The sequence below is a fragment of the Camelus dromedarius genome, chromosome 20, assembly GCF_036321535.1.
Source record: "Camelus dromedarius isolate mCamDro1 chromosome 20, mCamDro1.pat, whole genome shotgun sequence".
NCBI classification, from domain to species: domain Eukaryota; kingdom Metazoa; phylum Chordata; class Mammalia; order Artiodactyla; family Camelidae; genus Camelus; species Camelus dromedarius.
Window position 1 is genome coordinate 572,399 of NC_087455.1, and position 18,464 is coordinate 590,862.

General features: G+C 53.7%; 1 protein-coding gene across 14 annotated transcripts in view; it reads right to left on the reverse strand.

The window, feature by feature from the left end:
* MROH1 (maestro heat like repeat family member 1) overlaps positions 1 to 14,140 on the reverse strand; it is a 65,781-nt gene extending 51,641 nt beyond the window's left edge. For 11 of the 14 annotated variants that reach the window (XR_010376980.1, XR_010376981.1, XR_004132639.2 and 8 more), the window contains exons 1-3: positions 14,041 to 14,138; positions 4,226 to 4,303; positions 3,073 to 3,218 (exon numbers count right to left, since the gene is read on the reverse strand). Coding sequence is in view for 9 of the 14 variants with exons in the window: in XM_064476718.1 (XP_064332788.1) it covers positions 3,073 to 3,218; positions 4,226 to 4,247 (168 nt within the window). In the remaining 5 variants the exon portion in view is untranslated. Of the gene's footprint in view, positions 1 to 3,072; positions 3,219 to 4,225; positions 4,304 to 14,040 lie in introns of all 14 variants that reach the window. The other 3 variants (XM_064476722.1, XM_064476721.1, XM_064476720.1) reach the window with 2 other exon arrangements.
* Between the last annotated feature and the right edge of the window lie 4,324 nt (positions 14,141 to 18,464).

Consider the following 18,464-nt stretch of genomic DNA (forward strand, 5'->3'; position numbering starts at 1 on the left):
TGTTACTTTCTGGTTTTGTGACAGTAGCGGTCACGATGTTTGCGAGGTGGTGTTTCATTGCAGTTTCAATTTGCATTTCTCCAGTGATTAGTGATGTTGGGCATCCTTTCATGTTCTTATTGGCCATTCATGTATCTTTTTCAGAGAAATGTCTAGTCCAGTCTTCCACCCATTTTTCAATTGGGCTGTTTGGTTTTTCTGCTGTTGAGTTTTAGGAGTTCTCTATATATTCTGGATATTAATCCCTCATCAGATGTATGATCTGCAAATACTTTCTCCCATTCTGGGGGCTGCCTTTCTACTCCATGGATAGTATCTTTTGATGTACAAATTATGAAAAATTTTATTAAGTCACATTTGTCAATTTTTTTCTTCTGTTGCCTGCTTTTTGGTGTCAAAGAAGTCACAGCCAAGTCCAATGTCCTCATGCTTTTGTCCTATGTTTTCCTCTAAGTTCTACAGTTTTAGGTCTTACATTTAGGTCTTTGGTCCCTTCTGAGTTAATTTTTGTGTATGGTGTGAGGTAGGGGTCCAACTTCATTCTTTTGCAGATGGATGTCCAGTTTTCCCAGCACTGTTTGTAAAAGACTGTCCTTCCCCCACTGAATGGTCTTAGTGCCCTTGTTGAAAATCATCTGACCACACATGTGAGAGTTTGTTTCTGGGCTCTCTATTCTATTCCTTTGGGCTACGTGCCTGCCCCTGTGCCAGCACCACACTGGTTTGATTACTGTAGCTTTGTAGTTAAGTTTTGAAATCAGGAAGCGTGGGTCCTCCCACTTTGTTCTTTTTGGGGAATGTTTTTGCCATTCACAGTCCTTTGAGATTCCTTATGAATTTTAGGATGGGCTTTTCTATTTCTGCAGAAAATATCATTGGGATTTTGCTAGAGACTGCAACAGCTACTTATTTTTAAAGAAAAGGCTGTATTTCCATTTTATGTTGCTCTCGAGAGCTCAACGAGCAGAGGAGTGACTCTCGGAGGTCCCCCTGATAGAGTGGTCGGTTGGGCCTCACCAGGCCCCCAGGCCCCTTGCCATCCTCACACAGCGGGAACTGAACCGAGGCAGCTTGCGGACGACACAGGCAGGGCCTTTGGGAGGGATCAGGCTGTGACGGGGAGCCCTGGGGAATGGGATTAGTGCCCCCAGGAAGGAAATCCCAGGGAGCTCCCTCACCCCTTCTGTCAGGTGAGGACTCGGGGGAAGCAGGCTCTCACCAGGCACTGAACCTGCCAGCACCCTGATCTTAGGACTCCCAGCCTCCAGAACCATGAGGAACAGGCCTGCTGTCTGTAAGCCATCCAGCCTGTGGCGTTCTGTCACAAAGGCCTGGGCAGACTAAGCAGCTCTCTCTGCCGCTCTTCCCAAGGCCACTTCCCGCCCACTGGCCTGACAGTCTCTGTGAAGCAGCCTGTTTGTCCCTGTGTCCACCTCTTCCATGCTGAGCCTCGGCCAACAGGAGTGAGGCCCGCCACCACCCAGGAGCACAGACCAGGTCCAGCTGCGGGAGAGCAAAGGTGCCCCAGTGCCCCGGGCGGCAGCAGAAGCTGCCAGAAGCTGATATCCACAAAGTATCGCGGGCTTTCAAGCTGCTGCCCCACCTTTGATGACCAGATGGAGTGTTCGGCTCTTTTCTGTGGGCCCACATCTTTTTGGAGAGAGACTCAGTCAGCTAAGATGCAGCCAATACAGTATGGCTATGAAGAAGCACAAGCGAGGGAAAGAAGCCCCCGGTCACAGGGCGTGGACGAGGCGGCAGAGGCCGGGGGTGCCCAACAAGGGTTATGCTCTAAGGACAGCTCCCAACAACACTCGTTTACTATAAACATAAGGAACTTTGCTTATAAAGCTGGTTAAAGAAACTAAAAAGGCTAAAAAGAGGGTAAAGTCATAAATGACATAGAAAATAACAAGTTTTCATGAAGCAGACTTCAATTTTGCTGTGAACTGCTAAAAATAACAAACCCTCTTTCAGCCACCTTTCCTCTTTGTTGGCCATTCCTTCATACAGCTAGGGCAGCCCTAATCTCTGTCCGCCAGTCAGACATGGACTTCAGCACGCCCCCCCCCCCCGACGCCCAGCAGGGGCACTGCGAGTCCAAAGGGGAGCCGCGGTGGACATGCCCTTCCTGGCTAATCTGTGAACCGTGCCTCCCTACCCACAGCCCTGCAGCAGCCCCAGCCTTCTGTGCAACCTGCAAAGGCCAAGAACAGCAGGGCAGCCGGGTACAGCAGGGTACCCTCTGCACGAAGGGAGACGTCCTAGGGCCGCAGCAGGACTGGGCTCTCTCCCCCAGTAGGTGGCAGCTGCAGAGGGGAGCGAACACACTACAGAGAGAGCCCCTTTTAGTCATCAAAGTGTCAAATAAAACAAAAAGAAAAGTGATCTTTTGAGACTGCAAGTCTCCTTTCCTTCCAGGAATGGGCCTAAATCACGCCCTGAGGAAAACTGAAAGGCTGCAGGATTATTTCCTACTACAGGGAGCTGTCAGTGTCACAGGAGCCTGGAGCCAGGGCCCTGGAGAAAGGCAGCTGGCAGGAGCCTCTTCTGCGATGGGTGGGCGCTCAGCCACCTCTGCAGGGCCGGGCTCCGCAGAGCCGAAGAGGAAGCCTGCGAGTGGCCGCACCCACCCACCGGCAGTCTGCAGGAGCGCTGGGAGCCCAGGCCCAGGCTGCCGGGCACAGCCCCTCCCCAAGGCCCGTCCACGGGCTCCAGCGACTGCTGATGCCAGTGGCCTTCTCTCGCTGGCAGGGACAGCCATGTAGTCTCTGGCAGGAGAGTGAAAGGGGACAGCAACACCGGGCCTGCGAGCGAGCGGATGGACCCTGTGGTGCTGACCACCCAGTCCCCCTCTATGGGACTGGCCCCCAGGCCACAGGGCAGCTCATCTACCCTGGACATGCCGGCCTCAAGGGAGCCTGGACTTGCAGGTGCGGCTTTCTGCCCACAGCAGCCCGGCTGGTCGGCTCCACACCCACCAGACCCTGCATGTTCCCCCCACAGACTCCTCCCCACAGCCCCCACAGCCCCCACAGCCCCCATAGCCCCGCCCTGGAAGGGCAGGGATACCTTGTCATGCTGCCGCAGGTGCTCCTCACAGACGCCGAGCGCCTCCTCAGGCTGAGACTCTCCAAGGGCACACAGGGAGCCACACACCTGCTCCTGCACCAGAGGGTCCTTGTCAGTGATGGCGTCCAGCAGGACGGTGGCCAGCTCTGCACGACAAAGCCCGGTGTGGGTGCTCAGGCCCAGCACTGACGCCACCACCGCCATGCTCAGCCTCTGAGTCCTCAGACCCCGGCCACTTCGCATGCCTCAGGGCCCCACCAGCTGGGCCACTTCGCACACCTCAGCCACACACACCTGACCTAGTCTCGCAACCCACTCCCTCCCTCCACTTCACTTGCCAGGGTCTCTAGGACCCACTGGCCGCCTGCTCTGAGGTCACTCCCCTCACCTCTACCCAGACCTTACAACCCAGGCTGTGTTTGCTCCATGTCTGCTGCCCCTGCTGGACAGGAGCTCCTATGAAAGGCAGAGGGTGCAGGCTCAGGGTTCCTGGGGAGCAGCCTCCAAGGTGGTCCTCTGGCCCACACTTTGCTCTATGCTTGCTGGGCGGCATGCCAGTCCCACCAGCAGCTCTTGAAGACTCCTCCTCATCACCCCAGACTCTCCCACTCAGAGCCAGGCCTCTTCTGCCTCGCACCCCATGGAAGGACCCCACCATCCTCAGTGTGCCGAGAGCTCAGAGCTCGGTGCCTGGCAGCGGCCTGCAGAGCCTCCCTCACCCCTGGGGATGGAGTCCTGTGGGGCAGGGACGCAGCTCCCCAGCCTCCGCTCTGCCATGGGCCACACCCTCAGCAAACAGCTGGCCCTGGCTGGGGGAAGACTGGCCAGGCAGAGGGGATGCTGGCCGTGGGGCTTTTGGAGGAAGGGACGAAGGCACAGGGGCTCTCCCACGTGGAGCACGAAGCCCTGTGTGCTAAGCAAAGGCTGCCCCCACACCAGACTGAGCCTGTGGCCGAATTTGCCACCTCTGTGTCCGCATCTGCATAAACAGTGCTCTGTTTTCTTTTTTTTTTTTTTAATGAAAACTTGAGAAAGTGTTCGTGCACTGTCATTCCTTCAAACCCCATTTACTCAATGCCACAGGCTCCGCTGCATCCCAAACTCAAGAGCCAGCAGGTGTGACACGGAGGCCGCCTGAGAGCCCCGCACGTACTCTTCACGCGCGACTCGCCCATCACTGTGGTCTCGGCTTCCGCTCGGCCGGTGTGAACGTGGACAGCTCTTCTCAAACCTGGAGCAACCAAAACGCTGCCTTTAACACATAAGCCTCTTCCATGTACGGGCAGGTACTATACTATGTTTGTGTAAAACACAAGATTCAAATGACTCTGTTCTGGTGCAACTGTCTCTGCCACACTTTGGCTCAACCACTCTCGGAGGACAAAGGACTCCCTCCCAGCGCCCAGCAGCCCCGCCAGCACACGGACAGCCCACAGGGCCATCCCAGATGCCCCGCGGTAGCCTGGGCAAGTGTGGTCACTGTGTCCACCGACAGCACCTTCCTGCCCTCCGTGAAGGGCAGAGGGCGGACACAGGGCCTAGTGTTGCTGCCAGTCTGTGCAGAGCAGGAACACCTCCCCCTGAGGGCAAGGACAAGGGCCTCGACTGCTGCGGGGCCAGGACTCCCCACACCTAAGAATCCCAGCACAGGATTCAGTGAGCCTCCTGCTGGCGGAGAGAGCCTGGCCGGGCAGCATAGGGACCCAGCGGGCTTGCTGGCATCTGAAACCAACCATGCAAACAGCCCACGGGATTCGAGAGCTACAGCTTTCAAACACCCCAAGCCTCGAAACGCCACTTGCAACAGACAGACCCAAAGAATAGAGCCCATGAAACGTGCAAACACCTCCCCTCTTCACCATGTGGCCACACTCTCTGAGGACCAGACTGTGTTCACACTCATGTCCTGCCTGCTGCAGCGCACCGCCCTTTGCCCGCCCACAGGAGGGTGGAGGTGGTAAAGGAGCGCTGCCATGATCCGCTCCCGAGCATGCAGGACATGCTCACATGGCTGCGGACACACAGGAAGGAGGCAGAGTGAGAAGTCATGTGATTCCTGGGAGGCGGTGGAATTAAAAAGAAGTGAGAACGCTAGGTCAGGAAGGCAGACTGGTCCCAAGCATTCACCTATCCTGCCAAAACCTCAATGAAATGACAGAAAAGATGCATGTTTTAAAGGAATAAACACAAAAGAGAACTAGAACATAGGGAAAGATAAAATTAGCAGCCTGGAAGTTTCCAGGTGTTCCAGGTGGACAGAAAGCAAATGGAGAAGACGGGCTAGAAGACGGTGGTGCCAGCAAGGTGTTTCCCCTTCCTTCCTGGAGCATCTGAAACAACCAGGAAAACAAGAATAAAACACATATTCCAATGGCAGCAGAGCAACACGGCAGCAAGAAATCGCAAAGCCCAAAAAGATGAAGGGCTGAAAACAGCCCAGCTGTCAGGCGGGAGTGAGGTGCGCTGGCAGCCGGCTCAGGAGGAACTGCAGAGCAGCTCTCAGAGGCAGGCACAGCCTCACGTGGAACCCAGGTCCTGAGCTCCCAGAGCCCATCGAGTCCACATGGAAGCAGCCCACTCCTGGGCAGAGGCCTTGCCCTGTGAAAAGCCACAGCTGCCTCTCTCCATGGCCTCAGGAAACCAGCTCCAACTCTGCAGGTCTGGAACACCCTTCACCCAAGTGCACCCGGCTCAATGGGAGCAAACAAAAAGAAACTAACGTAAGAGACATCAGCTCCCAGCCCGGTGGGGAAAAATGGACCCATCTGCCATTCCGACCAGAACAACCCAAACTGGACAAAACACGTGAAACCGTGGTTCTCAAGGAGATGGACATCGGGAAGCAAAGGAAGGGGAACCCTGAGGTCACTCCAGCTCACCCCCTGGAGGCCGCACCCAGCTGAGAAGGGCTTGGGAGGCCCGGCAACACGCCTGTGTCATGGACATGGTCTAGAAGCATCTCAGGAGACCTGGGTCCTGCTGGAGTTGGTGGCTCTAGGAACATAGTAAACTCCAGAGATTGGCAGAGGGTCCCCTGGACACGCAGTTGATTTACTGGCCAGCACTGGGCAGCAGAATAATGTCCCCAAAGATGCCCACGCCCTCATTCCCAGACCCTGAATATGTGATCTTACTTGGCAAACGGACTTACCGACCCTGAGATGGAGAGGTTACCCCGGATTATGAGGGTGAGACCAGCCTCATCACATGAGTTCTGAAGAGAAGAGAGCCTTTCCCAGCTGGGTCACAGAGATGAGATGGAAGAAGGGGGAGAAAATCAAAGCTCGGGAAGGACTCAAGCCACTGTGTCTGGCTTTGAAGATGGAGGAAGGCAGCTCTGAGCCAAGGAATGTGGGGCACTCATAGAAGCTGGGAACAATTCTCAGCTTACAGTCAGCAAGAAAACAGGGACTTCAGTCCTACAGCCACAAAGAACCAAATTCTGCCAACAAACTGAAACAGCAGAAAACAGATCCTCCCCAGAGCTCCCAGAAAGGAGCACAGTCCTGCCAACCCCTGATTTTAGCCCAGTGAGATCCACGTCAGACTTCTGACCTCAAGAACTTAAAGATAATGAATGTGTGTTGTTTAAGCCACTAAGTGTGTGGTAATTTGTTATAGCAGCAATAGAAAACCAGCACAAACACTGGGTTTGAGAAGAAACTCCCCGAGGCCAAGGAAGGAGCCACTAAAAGGATTAGCAGAACACAATCCCCAGAGCTCACCAGGGGCCAGGAGCGGGTCTGCTCCCAGCCCTGGCAGCCAGGAGGGACATCCCAACTCACAGGGCAATGGGAAGAGCACTCAGTGAAGAAGTAAAATTTGCCCGAGAAGAAATACTATTCTGGTCTCAGCCAACAAAGCTAAAAAGCAAGACCTACAAGGATCAAACGGTTCTCCAGTAACTTAGTCACAACCCAGAACAAAGCTCAGGAATAGTAACAGGAACACAAAGGCATCCAGCGCTGACAAAGTGAGACGATGATGTCTGGCATCCAGTCAGAAACTACCAAGCATGCAAAGCAGGAAGAAGACAAAGCCCACAGCCTCCACCGTGACGAACGGTCACCTGGTACAAACTAACTCAGAAATGGCACAGAGGAAAGAATTAGTAAACAAGGATATTTAGACAATTAGTATAATTGAATTTCATATATTCAAGAAACCCCAGGAGAGACTGAACATGTTAATACAAAGAGGTTAAAGTAAATGATGGGGAAAGAAAAATGAGGCTGACACTAGTCATAAAAAGCTAGAATGACTATATTAATAATAGACGATGCAGATTTCAGAGACATAACAATTCTAAATATTTATGCACCTAATAACAGAGCTTCAAAATACACAAAGCCAAAAGTAATAAAGATGCCAGGAGAAATAGACTAATCCAAAATACAGCAGAGATTCCAACTCCCTCTCTCTGTAATTGTTAGAACAAATGTACAGCAAACCAGCAAGGGAAGACCTGAACAGCGCTGTCAACCAGCCTACTTGAGTCGTATTTACAGAACACTGCATTCATTATCTGTAGAACATGTATGTTCTTCCAAAAGCACATGAAGCATTTACCAAGACTGATCATATTTTGGGCAATAAAACAAGTCTCAATAAATTTAAAAGAATTCAAGTCATAGACAGAGTATGTTCTCTGACTACAGTGGAATTCAATTTGAAATCAGTAAGAGGAAGCTATCTGAGAACTCTCCAAGTATTTAGAAACTACTTAACATGTTTCAAAATAATGCATGAGTCAAAAAAGAAAAAAAATTTTAAATAAGATTAGAAAGCATTTTGAAGGGAAAGAAAATGAAGACATATCAAAATTTGTGGGAAATTTATAGCACTAAATGTCTGTATTAGGAAAGTAGAGTGACATTGTGAATCTGAATAAAAGAAACCTCATTTAACAGGGAGCGGGGAGGCTCCCATGCATTAACCGCTCCAGGCAAATTACAGACCCACAGGAAGAGACAGGACCTGCATTCCCAGCAGGCAGGTGTCTCCACTTTAGGCCTGGCAGGAGGAATATCTCTCCCTGCCCAGCAACAAGCCCAGACAATGGGAACCCTAGCAACTCAGAGAATGGAAAGCCATCACCATCCTAAATTCTCACTTCCCTCCAAAGGACTTTCTTCAAAGCAGCCCCTTCCAACTTCCTCCTGCTCTCTATAAAGTGACTTTCTTTCCTTTGTTTGCTGGACTTGCCTATAGTTTTTGCTATAGCCTGGTTGTCACAGACTGAAATTCTCTGCTACTCCCAAATAAACACATTTTGCTGGTAAAATAACTGTTTTTGTTTGAAGGTCAACAACATCAACTTCCACCTGAAGAAACCAGACATTCAAATGAAGCAAAAGAAAAGAAATAATAAATATCATTATGTAAATTAAAGAAATAGAAAACAGAGAATAGAAAAAATCAAAGTACCAAAGTTTAGTTATTTGAGAAGATCCATAAATTTGATAACCTCCAGCCTGACTGATCAAGAAAAAAAGAAAAAACAAATTACCAATCTTAAGAATGAGAACAGTGACATCATTACAGAGTCTACAGATTTTAAAAGGATAATAAGAATATATTCTGAAAAACTTTTTGCCAGAAAATTGGACAACTTAAAATAGACAAGTCAATTATACCTCAAAAATTATAAAAATTTAAAAGTAAAAGAAATAGGCAAGTTCCTCGAATGACAAACTACCAAAGCTCACTCAAGAAGTAATAGATAACCTAAACAGCCCTGTATCTAAGAAAGAAACTGAACTTATAGCTAAAAGCCTCCCCACAGAGAAAACCCCAGGGCTAGATGACTTCCCAGGGGAATTCCAGCAAACATTTAAGGAAGAAATAATACCAACTCCACAAAAATTCTTACCGGAAAATTGAAAACAAGGAGCACTTACCAACGGATTCTTTAAGGCCAGCACTACTCTGATAACAAAACCAGACAAAGATATTAAAAACAGTGAAAAATATAGACCAATATTCCTCATAGACACAAATGCAAAATTTCTTAACAATATTTTATCAAATCATATGCAAAAATATGTGAAACGATAATACATTATGACCAAATGGGGTTTATCCCATGAACACAAAGTTGCTTGAGTATTTTTAAGTGCAGTCAATGTAAATCATATTAACAGACCAAAGAAGAAAAACCATATAATCATCTCAATAAATGCAAAATAAGCATGTGTCACGATCCAACATCTACTTATAATAAAAATGATCAGCAAACAGAAATAGAAGGGAACTCCCACAACCCGATAAAGAGCACCTAAGGAAAACCTGAAGGGACATCATCCTTAATGGTAAAAGACTAACTGCTACCCCTGCAAGATGGAGAACAAGGCAAGGATGTCTGCTCTCACCACTTCTATTCACTATCCTACTGGAGGCTCTAGCCTAGGCAATCAGGTAAGTATAAGATAATATAAGGCATTCAAATTGAAAAAGAGGAAAAACTGCTTTATTCACAGGTGATGTGATCACCTATGCAGAAAATCTGACGGAATCTACAACTGGAACCAGATCAGTAAGTCAGCTAGTGAGGTCACAGGATATAAACTTAATGTTAGGTGGAGGGTATAGCTCAGTGGTAGGGTGCATGCTTAGCACACACAAGGTCCTGTGCTCAATCCCCAGCACCTCCATTTAAAAAATAATAATAATAAATGAAGTTAATATTCAAAAATCAATTGCATTTCCATATACTAACAACAATCAAAAATTGAACAAGCTGTACCCTTTGCCATTGAGCAAAAATAATATGAAATATTTAGGGATAAATTCGACAAAAGATGGACAATACAGTAAAACTATCAAACCGCGCTAAGAGATATTAAAGAAAAGTTAAATAAATGGAGAAAAATACTGCGCAAGGATATCAATTCTTCCCAAGTGGATTTACAGACTGAATGCATTCCCAATCAAAATCCTAGCAGGCTTTTTGTAGAAATTGACAGAATGATTCTAAAATTCATACGGAAATGTAAAGGACCTAGAATAGCCAAGACAACTCTGAAGCAAAACAAGGCACAATTGGAGGACTTATATTTGTAAGTCCTGACTCCAAGACTTATTAGACCAACTGATTTTCAACAAAAGTACAAAGGCGATTGAGTGCAGCAGGGACAGTCTTTCAACAAATAGTAGTGAACAACTGGATGTCCACACGCAGAAAGTAAACTCCAGTCTATAGCTCACACCATACACAAAATCTCAAATGATTCACAGACCTACATGCAGAACTTAAAACTATAAAACTTCCAGAAAGAAACAGAGAAGCAAGTCTCCATGACTGACACCAAAAGCAAAATCTACAAAAGAGAAACCTGATGAACTGAAATTCCTCCGAGAACTGCTCTTTGAATACACGGTGACGTGAGTGACAACTGGACAGTGACGGACACACGGTGACACGAGTGACAACTGAACAGTGACAGACACACGGTGATAAGCGGCAGGCCCTCCGTCGTCCCCCTCCTTGCCCCCTTCGACCCTTCCTACCGGGCAGCAGGTGGCCTGCTCCCTCACTGAGAGTCTCCCCTGGTGTCCACCTCACCTAACCCTCACTCTCTGGCCACTTCCCCTGCGCTCACGCGCTGCTCTTTGTCACACGCAGGTCACATCATGCCCACCACTGCGCAGCAGTCTCCACTGCTGCCCCCGGAATCCAGCCTCTGCCCACCAGCCTGCACGCTCATGCTCACCCCATCCTCAGTGCGGCGTAAAGTAAACAAAAGATAAAACAGGCAAGTCATTCATGACAGATAGGACAAGAGGCGCATCTGTCTCATGTTAACATGCAAAGGGGCCCGTCCGCGTCAGCAAGATGCACAGCAACGCGGGCAGCGCGCAGGCACCGGGCTCTCCCTGCGTCCCCAGCGGAAGGCTTGGGCGGAGGCCCGGCACACAGCTGCCCTCCGCCGGCACCAGACGCCGCCTGTGCTGTGGACCCACGCAGGTGGGGACAGCCAGTGGAGCCCAAATGGTCACTCTTCACGACAGGATCACCCACCTCCCGACACCCTCCTGCAGGAGGCCTCACGTGAGGGCAACAGCCATGTATGAACAACACTTACATCTACCAGGGATCTGGTTAGACTTTTTAAAAGACAAGCATGGGGAGAGGCGGTAGCCAGGGAAGTATCAGCCACGGTGGAAGAGCTAGGCTTCACTGGTTCGATAAGAGTCCCTCTGTGGCCCCTGCCCGGACCAGGCAGTTGGTCTGTGGGCTTATGACACACCGGGGTGGCAGCACAGACCCTGCTCCCTGTGGAGCGGACAGACAAATCTGTGAGTGCTCCACAGGGGAAGGGGATGCAAAGAGAGGGAAGGGTCTGGAAGGCCCCCTGCCTCCCTCAGGAAGCACTTAGAGGTACCATCTCCTTTCACCTGCAGGGCCAGGCAGGTCTGAGAGCAGCTGTTAGCAGCTGGGAAGCAGTGGAGCAGGACTCAAGCAGGACTGGCTCCAAGCACTCCCTCCACGCCCGCCCATGATGCCCATGAGCACAGGTCACAGAGCAGGGTGACCGTACACACTGTAGGCCACCTCAGTCAGTCAGGAGGAGTGAGGAGTCAGTCCTCCTCACCTGTACTCAGTCAGCATTCACTCAACTGCACTGAACAAATGCCCACGTGCTGCCGCCCCAGCCCACAGAGCCCCTGGCCTGAAAGGGCCATGCGTACAACAGCTGCCACATGGACGGGCACAGGCTGAGAAAGGTGCGGGGCCAACCTTACTGAGCTGGAGGGGTCAGAGACCACGAGGGCCACACCCCCAGCCCAGAGGCAGCCTGTCCAGAGGGTGTGTGAAGGGAAACTGGGAAGTCAGGACACCATGGGGGTCATAGGAATGTCCCACCCAGGCACGAGGCCCAAACACAAGGCCCAGGGGCCTTCCCTTCCTAGCACAGGAGCCAAAGAATCAACTCCCAGAGTCACTGACAAAAACAGGGCAGATGACCAAGCAGACAGCCCACACAGCTCACAGTCCCTTGAGAATCCAGGTTCCCAACATAAGCCACACCAAGCTGTGTCCCCCCAACCAGGTGCCTCCAGTGAAGAGGGCACCTTCCTCATGACGTCCAGCAGCCAGCCTTCCCTGAGCACTGGCCAGGAGCCTTCCTGGAGTCCCTACCCGAGCAGATCAAGCAGCTCAGCTCCATGAAGGGGCTGATCACAGATGGGCAACAACCCAGCTGCTTCCCTGGGCCTCAGTGGACTCTGGGTCTGAACCAAGCGCAGACACCTGCTTCCAGGCATGTGAGCCAGCTGTGAACTTGAGAAAGCAAGCAAGTGCCCCACGGTTCCACCTCAGGTCCACCAGTGATCCTCAGCCCAGACGTTGGTTTCAAGGTAACTCCAGGTCAGCTCAATTCCAGGTCATTCCATGCTGTCACCAAGAGAGACCAAAAACGCATGCTCACTTGAGCCACAATAGCCGAGGCCTGGGAACCAGGATCCTGCTGACAACAGCGTCCCCAGGCCCCTTGGCTGTCTGGACCGCAGGGCAACTACATCACAATCACGCCACCGGCCAAGTGGCCCACAACTGATGCTTCTCAGGTGGGTCTCCTGGGGCCCCGTGCCTGCCAGCCCCCTCCATCTGGGCCATCATCACCACTCAACCCAAAGGCTCTAACACTCAATCCACCAACTTCACCCCTGACTTCTCTCAGGTCCCCGCCTCACCTGCCTCTTTTCCTATGTCATCATGCCCCCAGCTACCTCGGTCCGAACTCAGCATCACTCCCTCCTGTTCCTCCGTCTCCCTCCCCACACCCTACAGTCACTCACTGACCACCTTCTTCTCCACCTCTACCTTCATCCCTTTCCAAAGTGGTCACTGCCCCCAGGACTGTCCCCTCAAAGCCAGCTTCCACCCTAATCCCACCTATCCCCCCACCCCAGACAGCCGCTCCAGCTTATACCCCCCCAGAACCCTCTGCCCCCACACCCCCTTATGCCTCATTGCACTTGAGCTTATCAGTCACCCAGCCCCGACCCTGGCAAAGGGGACCCTCTTAAGTATGCAGGTTGGAACTGCCTGTGCGCACAGAGCCCTTTTCTCAGACCCCAACACTGCACTGCAGCTATGCTGGTGCTGCAGGAAAATCAGAACCCAAAATTGGGCCTAGGAGGCCAGGGACTGTGGGCCAGCCCTGGCCTAGCACCAGCTAGGTCTCACCTTGACTGAGGGCTGGACTTCCTGCAGCCCCTTCCAGCTTTACCACCTACATTACACGACCAGAAATCCTTAGGACTTTGGACAAATTACCTCCCGGCTCTGGACTGCCTCCTTCTCTAATGTCAAAGAGAAAATGAGAAGAATACGACGGCCTCTGCTCTTTGGGACTGTCGGGGTCTAGGCTTAGCTTCCCATGGAGGCAACCCCTGAAGTGCCTGCTGGGGGAGCAGGAACGTGGACCACACGCCTCCGGAAAGTGACAGGCACTAGGACTGGCGACCCAGTGTCCCCCAGGGAGGGGGTGGGCACAGGGGACCAGGTACCTTGAGCCCCACCCTGGGAGGGGCAGGCGGGGCGGAGGGGTAGGGACGGGTAATCTGAGCCCCACCCTGGAAAGGGTTGGGCAGGGGGACTAGGCGCCCCGCGTCCCACCCTGGGAGGGGACGGACTCGGGGACCAGGCGTCAGGAAGAATGTGAGCGGCTAGGCTCCCAGGCCTCTCTTCCGGGTTGTGTGGCGGCAGATCCCGCTCCGCGCGGGGCTGGACGCACCTGAGCCCAGGGAAGGGGCGGGCTCGGCCCCGCGACGCCGGGACCCTCCCTTTGCTGGCCGGGTGACCTTGGAGAGGCGCCCCCTGACTCGGCTTCCCCCGCGGCCTAGCCAAGGGGGCGGCCCAAGGGTCTGCGACCCAGGATCCCCCGAGGGGCACCTCCCCGAGGGAGCGCAGCCGTCCCCTGGCCCCCTGGCCCCGGCCCCCGGATCCCGACCGCCGTTTACCTGAGAGGCCGCCGCAGTAGCTGCCGGGGCACCGCCCTCCCGCCTGCCGTGGACCGGGGCGGGCGGGGCCACGCGACGAGTCCGTCCCGCCGCCCTCCGCCAACCGCGGCCCGGCTTGCGGTAGTCCGGCCCCGCCCCAACCCTATCTCCGAGCTCATTGGTCGGAGGGGCCTCCCTCTCGGTCTCTCCGCCCCGCCCACCGAACCCAAGAGAGCCGGAGTGCGCAAACTCCACCTCGTGCTCGGCCCCGCCCCCGGCCGCCCAGTGACCCGCACACCTGACTGTTGGGCGCGAGGACCGCCGCCGTGTGGGCCGCAAGGCGGGACTGGCCACTGCGCAGGCGCGGGAGCAGCCCCCCCCCCCCCCTTCCCATTCTGGTGTGTCCCGGTCCGGTCCGTCACTTACACTCCACGATCCCCGCACACAGACCCCGCGCCACACACCGGGGGACGCATTGGGGATGTGGGTTCCGCCCGCCAAGGCGCCCAAAGCAGGTCCCCTCGCAAACACATACCTGTCCAGGTACACACGCCAGGTGCCCCCAATCTGGACACACACGGGCTCTGTCATGCCCTCTATCTCTCACTCATGAACACACGCCCTGAACACCCAACAAACATCCCAGGGACCCCGAGGACACCGTGTCCTTGCAAACAGGTACACACGTGCACCCGGGAGGCACACGTTCAGTCTGCCAACAGGCCGTGGGAATGAAGATGAGCAGGTGTCTGCATTCTGGACCTTGGAATCTGGAGGAGGCAGATTATAAACAAGTAAACGACTAAAATACACATGAAGTGCTCTGAGGGGTCGCAGCTAGAGGCTGAGAAAGGCAGAAGCTGAGAGAGGAGCCCGAGTTGCGGGCAGAGACACACTGGCACGTGCAAAGCCCCAAGGCTGAAATTGCCTGGACATGTTTACAAACCAAAAAATCAAGGAGTGAGTGGTGTTTCCGAAGTTCAGGAAGTAAAAAGAGCGATTTGAGAAGAAGTGGTCGGCAGCACTAACAGATGTGTGCCACTTGCTGGGACTGCAGAGAGCTGTGGGCTGGGGTGCAAGGAGGCAAAGTAGGGGCACAAGTTTAAACACTGGGGCGGGAGGTTTTAGCTCAGTGGTAGAGTGCATGCTTAGCATGCACAAGGTCCTGGGCTCAATTCCCAGTACATCCCTTTAAAAAGAAGTAAATAAATAAAAGTAAACCTAATTACTCCCCCCTCCCCCCCAAAAAAGACAATATAAAAAGTAAATAAATAACTATTAAACACCAGGGTAGGGTGGCAACTGAGTAGTGCCTGGGAGGTGGGGGCATTCTTTCACAGAGAAAGGCTTCAGCCTGTTTCTGTTGCAGGGATTCAGACCAAAAGAGAACTCGGATGGCGAAGAGAGTGCGGTCCTCAGCAGATGGCGTCTGGCCCCTCAGGAAGAGCCCCACCCCCACCCACCCCAGATTTCCCCACAGGCAGGAGGGGGAGGGGTGAGCCCAGGCATGTGGAAGTTGCCAGGGAGGGAGGCAGGAGGCCTTTTCCAAGCTCACACCTGGACCTGGACGGCTCACTCTCCCTTAGTTCCCATGGCCAGCGCCTAGCAAGCCCAGCTGGCTGGCCCTGCCCCTCCCCAGCCTCAGCTCGATTTCTTCACCCGCCAAGCAAACAAGCTGCCCCAGCACAGGTCACAGCCGTCTTTGAACTTTGATTAAATTCTTAAGGCTAATCTCCCTTCCACAACGGCAAGCTCTGTGAGAGAAAGGCCCCTGTCTGTGATTTGCTCCCAAGGGCTCAGCACCAAGCCCAGTACTTGGCAGGCACTCAGTGAAGGTCCGTGAAGTAGCTGGATGAGCCAGGGTGCAGAGAAAGAGGAAGGTGGACAGAGCTGGTGATCATTCTGGATCCTGCCTGTCATCTGCCCAGGCAACAGTCACTGGCTTCCAGTTGTGTTCTGGTACTGGTGGGAGCCAGGAATGTGAGGGGGGCACAGCACAGACACCCTTGGCCGGAGCCACATGGTTTTCCCTTTTGCTGCTCCAGCTTGGACATGGCACTCTCCAGCCTAAGTAACACCTGAGTAACTATCCCAAGTTAAAGCCCCTCCGCTTGAAATACCTGGAGCGGTTTCTATTTTCCTAAACCTCAGGTCAGCAACAAACCAGTTAGTTTGTCCATATTGTCTATATTCCAGGCAACTTGCCAGAACGGGGCTATAGGGGAGCAAGGGAGCATCAAATGCAAGCCCGCTCTCAAGAAGCTCAAAATCCAGCGGGGATGAGATGTGTCTTACTCATTCACGAGCGAGTACTCTGAGGCTCTCCCTGCACTGGGAGTAATACCTCACCCACCGTGAATCCCAGGGGGACAAGCCAAGTTCACAGACCCTCCCAGGACAGCAGCCACAGCCACTGTGCATCCAGCTCACAGAAGAGATACCATGAATTTGGGCCCCATGTGTGTCATCTGTAAAAGGGGTATCACTTGGTGGTGCTCAGATTTGAAATCCTGGATGTGAACCGTCTACCACAGGACAGGCACATCGGTCGTAACTGTGAACAAAAGCAGACTGCAGGAGGGGCGGCTGCAGCTCCTAGGAACGCTTTGAACAGCACCTGGCCCATGGCAGGCACTCAGCAAACAGTAGGCGGCTACTCCCCAGCATAACAGCACCCACAGGACTCCAGGGCCCAGGAGACAGGAGGGGACATGTTGGCTCCTCTCTTCTGGAGCTGGAGGGTTGAGGTAGGCCCTTGCAGATCTTTGCTTGCCTGGGGAAATGTCATCAAGTGTGCAGAGAGCTCTAGGGGAAAGCCTGAGCAGAAGCTTTAGTCCCCAGCAGAGGAAGGCTGAGTGGCTCCCCCACATGCCAGCTTCTTTGAAGGCCTTTTATGGCCAGCCAGGGTGGCCCAAGAGGCCTCACCCTGGCTCTAGCCCTTAGGGTTCTCATCCTACCAAGTGGGACCCATGCAGGGCAGGAATGGTTCCAGCAAGATGTCTTTAGAGCAGGCAAGTCCTGGGGGACAGGACAGCCCCTTCAAGGGCACAATGCAGGTATGGCTCTAGAACCTGCCCCTGCTTTCCCAGACCCTGCCCTCCCCCACGCCAGTTCATGCTTGTGTAGCTGGGTTAGCCTCCCATCCTGAGCTCTCAGCCCCGGTCACTCTCCCGTCTGAGCCCCAGTCCCAGCAAGAATTCAGAAACTGGGCAGCAGCCTTGAGGGGGTGCAACTGGCCTCCTGCAGCCCCATCACCCCTGCCCCTCTAACACAAGTTAGGCCTCAGCCGTGCCTCCCAACCCCCTCCCCAAGACCCTGCAGTGAACTGGACGGCCCCACCCTCTTCTGCAGTGCCCTGCCCTCCATGAAGGGCAGTGGCAGCAAAAACCGGACTAGAAAACCTTCATGGAGCAGGTGCGTGAATGCAGGGACAAGGGCTACCTGCTCTCCTCCAAGAAGAATGGCTCTGGGGCCTTCCCCAAAGTCTGCCCGACCTATGCCATGTGAGAGCACATGTGGCACAACTCAAAGCTGGCCTCTAACCTGCGACGCAAACACTGTACCATGGTGAGGTCGGCTTGCCTCCTCCCCATGGGCCCCTGTCCTAACTCCACTCAGGCACCCCTCAGGGCCTCTGGCTCCCTCCTGGTCCCACAACCTCCCTGAGGGCCAAGCCTCCTGCAGGCTGATCACTCCCAGTTTCCAGACGCCCTGAACATATAAGTTCTTGGATGAGGGGGGTCAGCGCTGGCCCCCAGAGATGCTGCCAACCCTACCTGGCCCAGCCAAGTTCCACAGTGAGCACAAAGAACAGAGGCCCCTCACGCCGCATCCTGCCCCGAGGGGCTGTGGTCTCCCCACAGGGGCCACCCCCAACCCCTGCAAGCAGCTATCAAGGCCACCTCCACCTCTGAGGCCCCGCAGGCTCTCCCGCTAGTTCCTGCCCGTGAGATCCTGTCACTCAGTGTTGCCTACAAGCACCTACATGTGGTGGAAGGGACCCCGGGGCCAACCTGTCCCCATCCTGCCCACTCCAGGCTTGCACCCTTCCCCACCAGGGACCGTTATGCTCAGGCCCAACCCCATCCTGAGACCCCAGTCCAGTGCCTGGACAGCCCCTCCTTGGGACAATAGCAGGTGCAGGTGGGTGGGAGTCTGGCAGGTGCAAGAGACCTGCCAGAACAGCCAGCGCTCCTACTTGATGCTGAGTGCCAGGACCCCATCCGAGGCCTGCTCCAGCTGCAGCCCCAAGTGCACCTGGGCCTGCAGCAGGTGGCTAAGCACCACGCACGCGCTCTTCTGCACCCTGCTCGGTTTGTACCAGGTGTGACAGGCCCACGAGGGTGGGCAGGTGGGCAGCTCCTCAGCACCTCCTGCGCCCCACCCACCACCATCTGACGGTCCCACTGCAATTGGTTGCAGAGAAGCTGGAGGAGTCTCAGCTC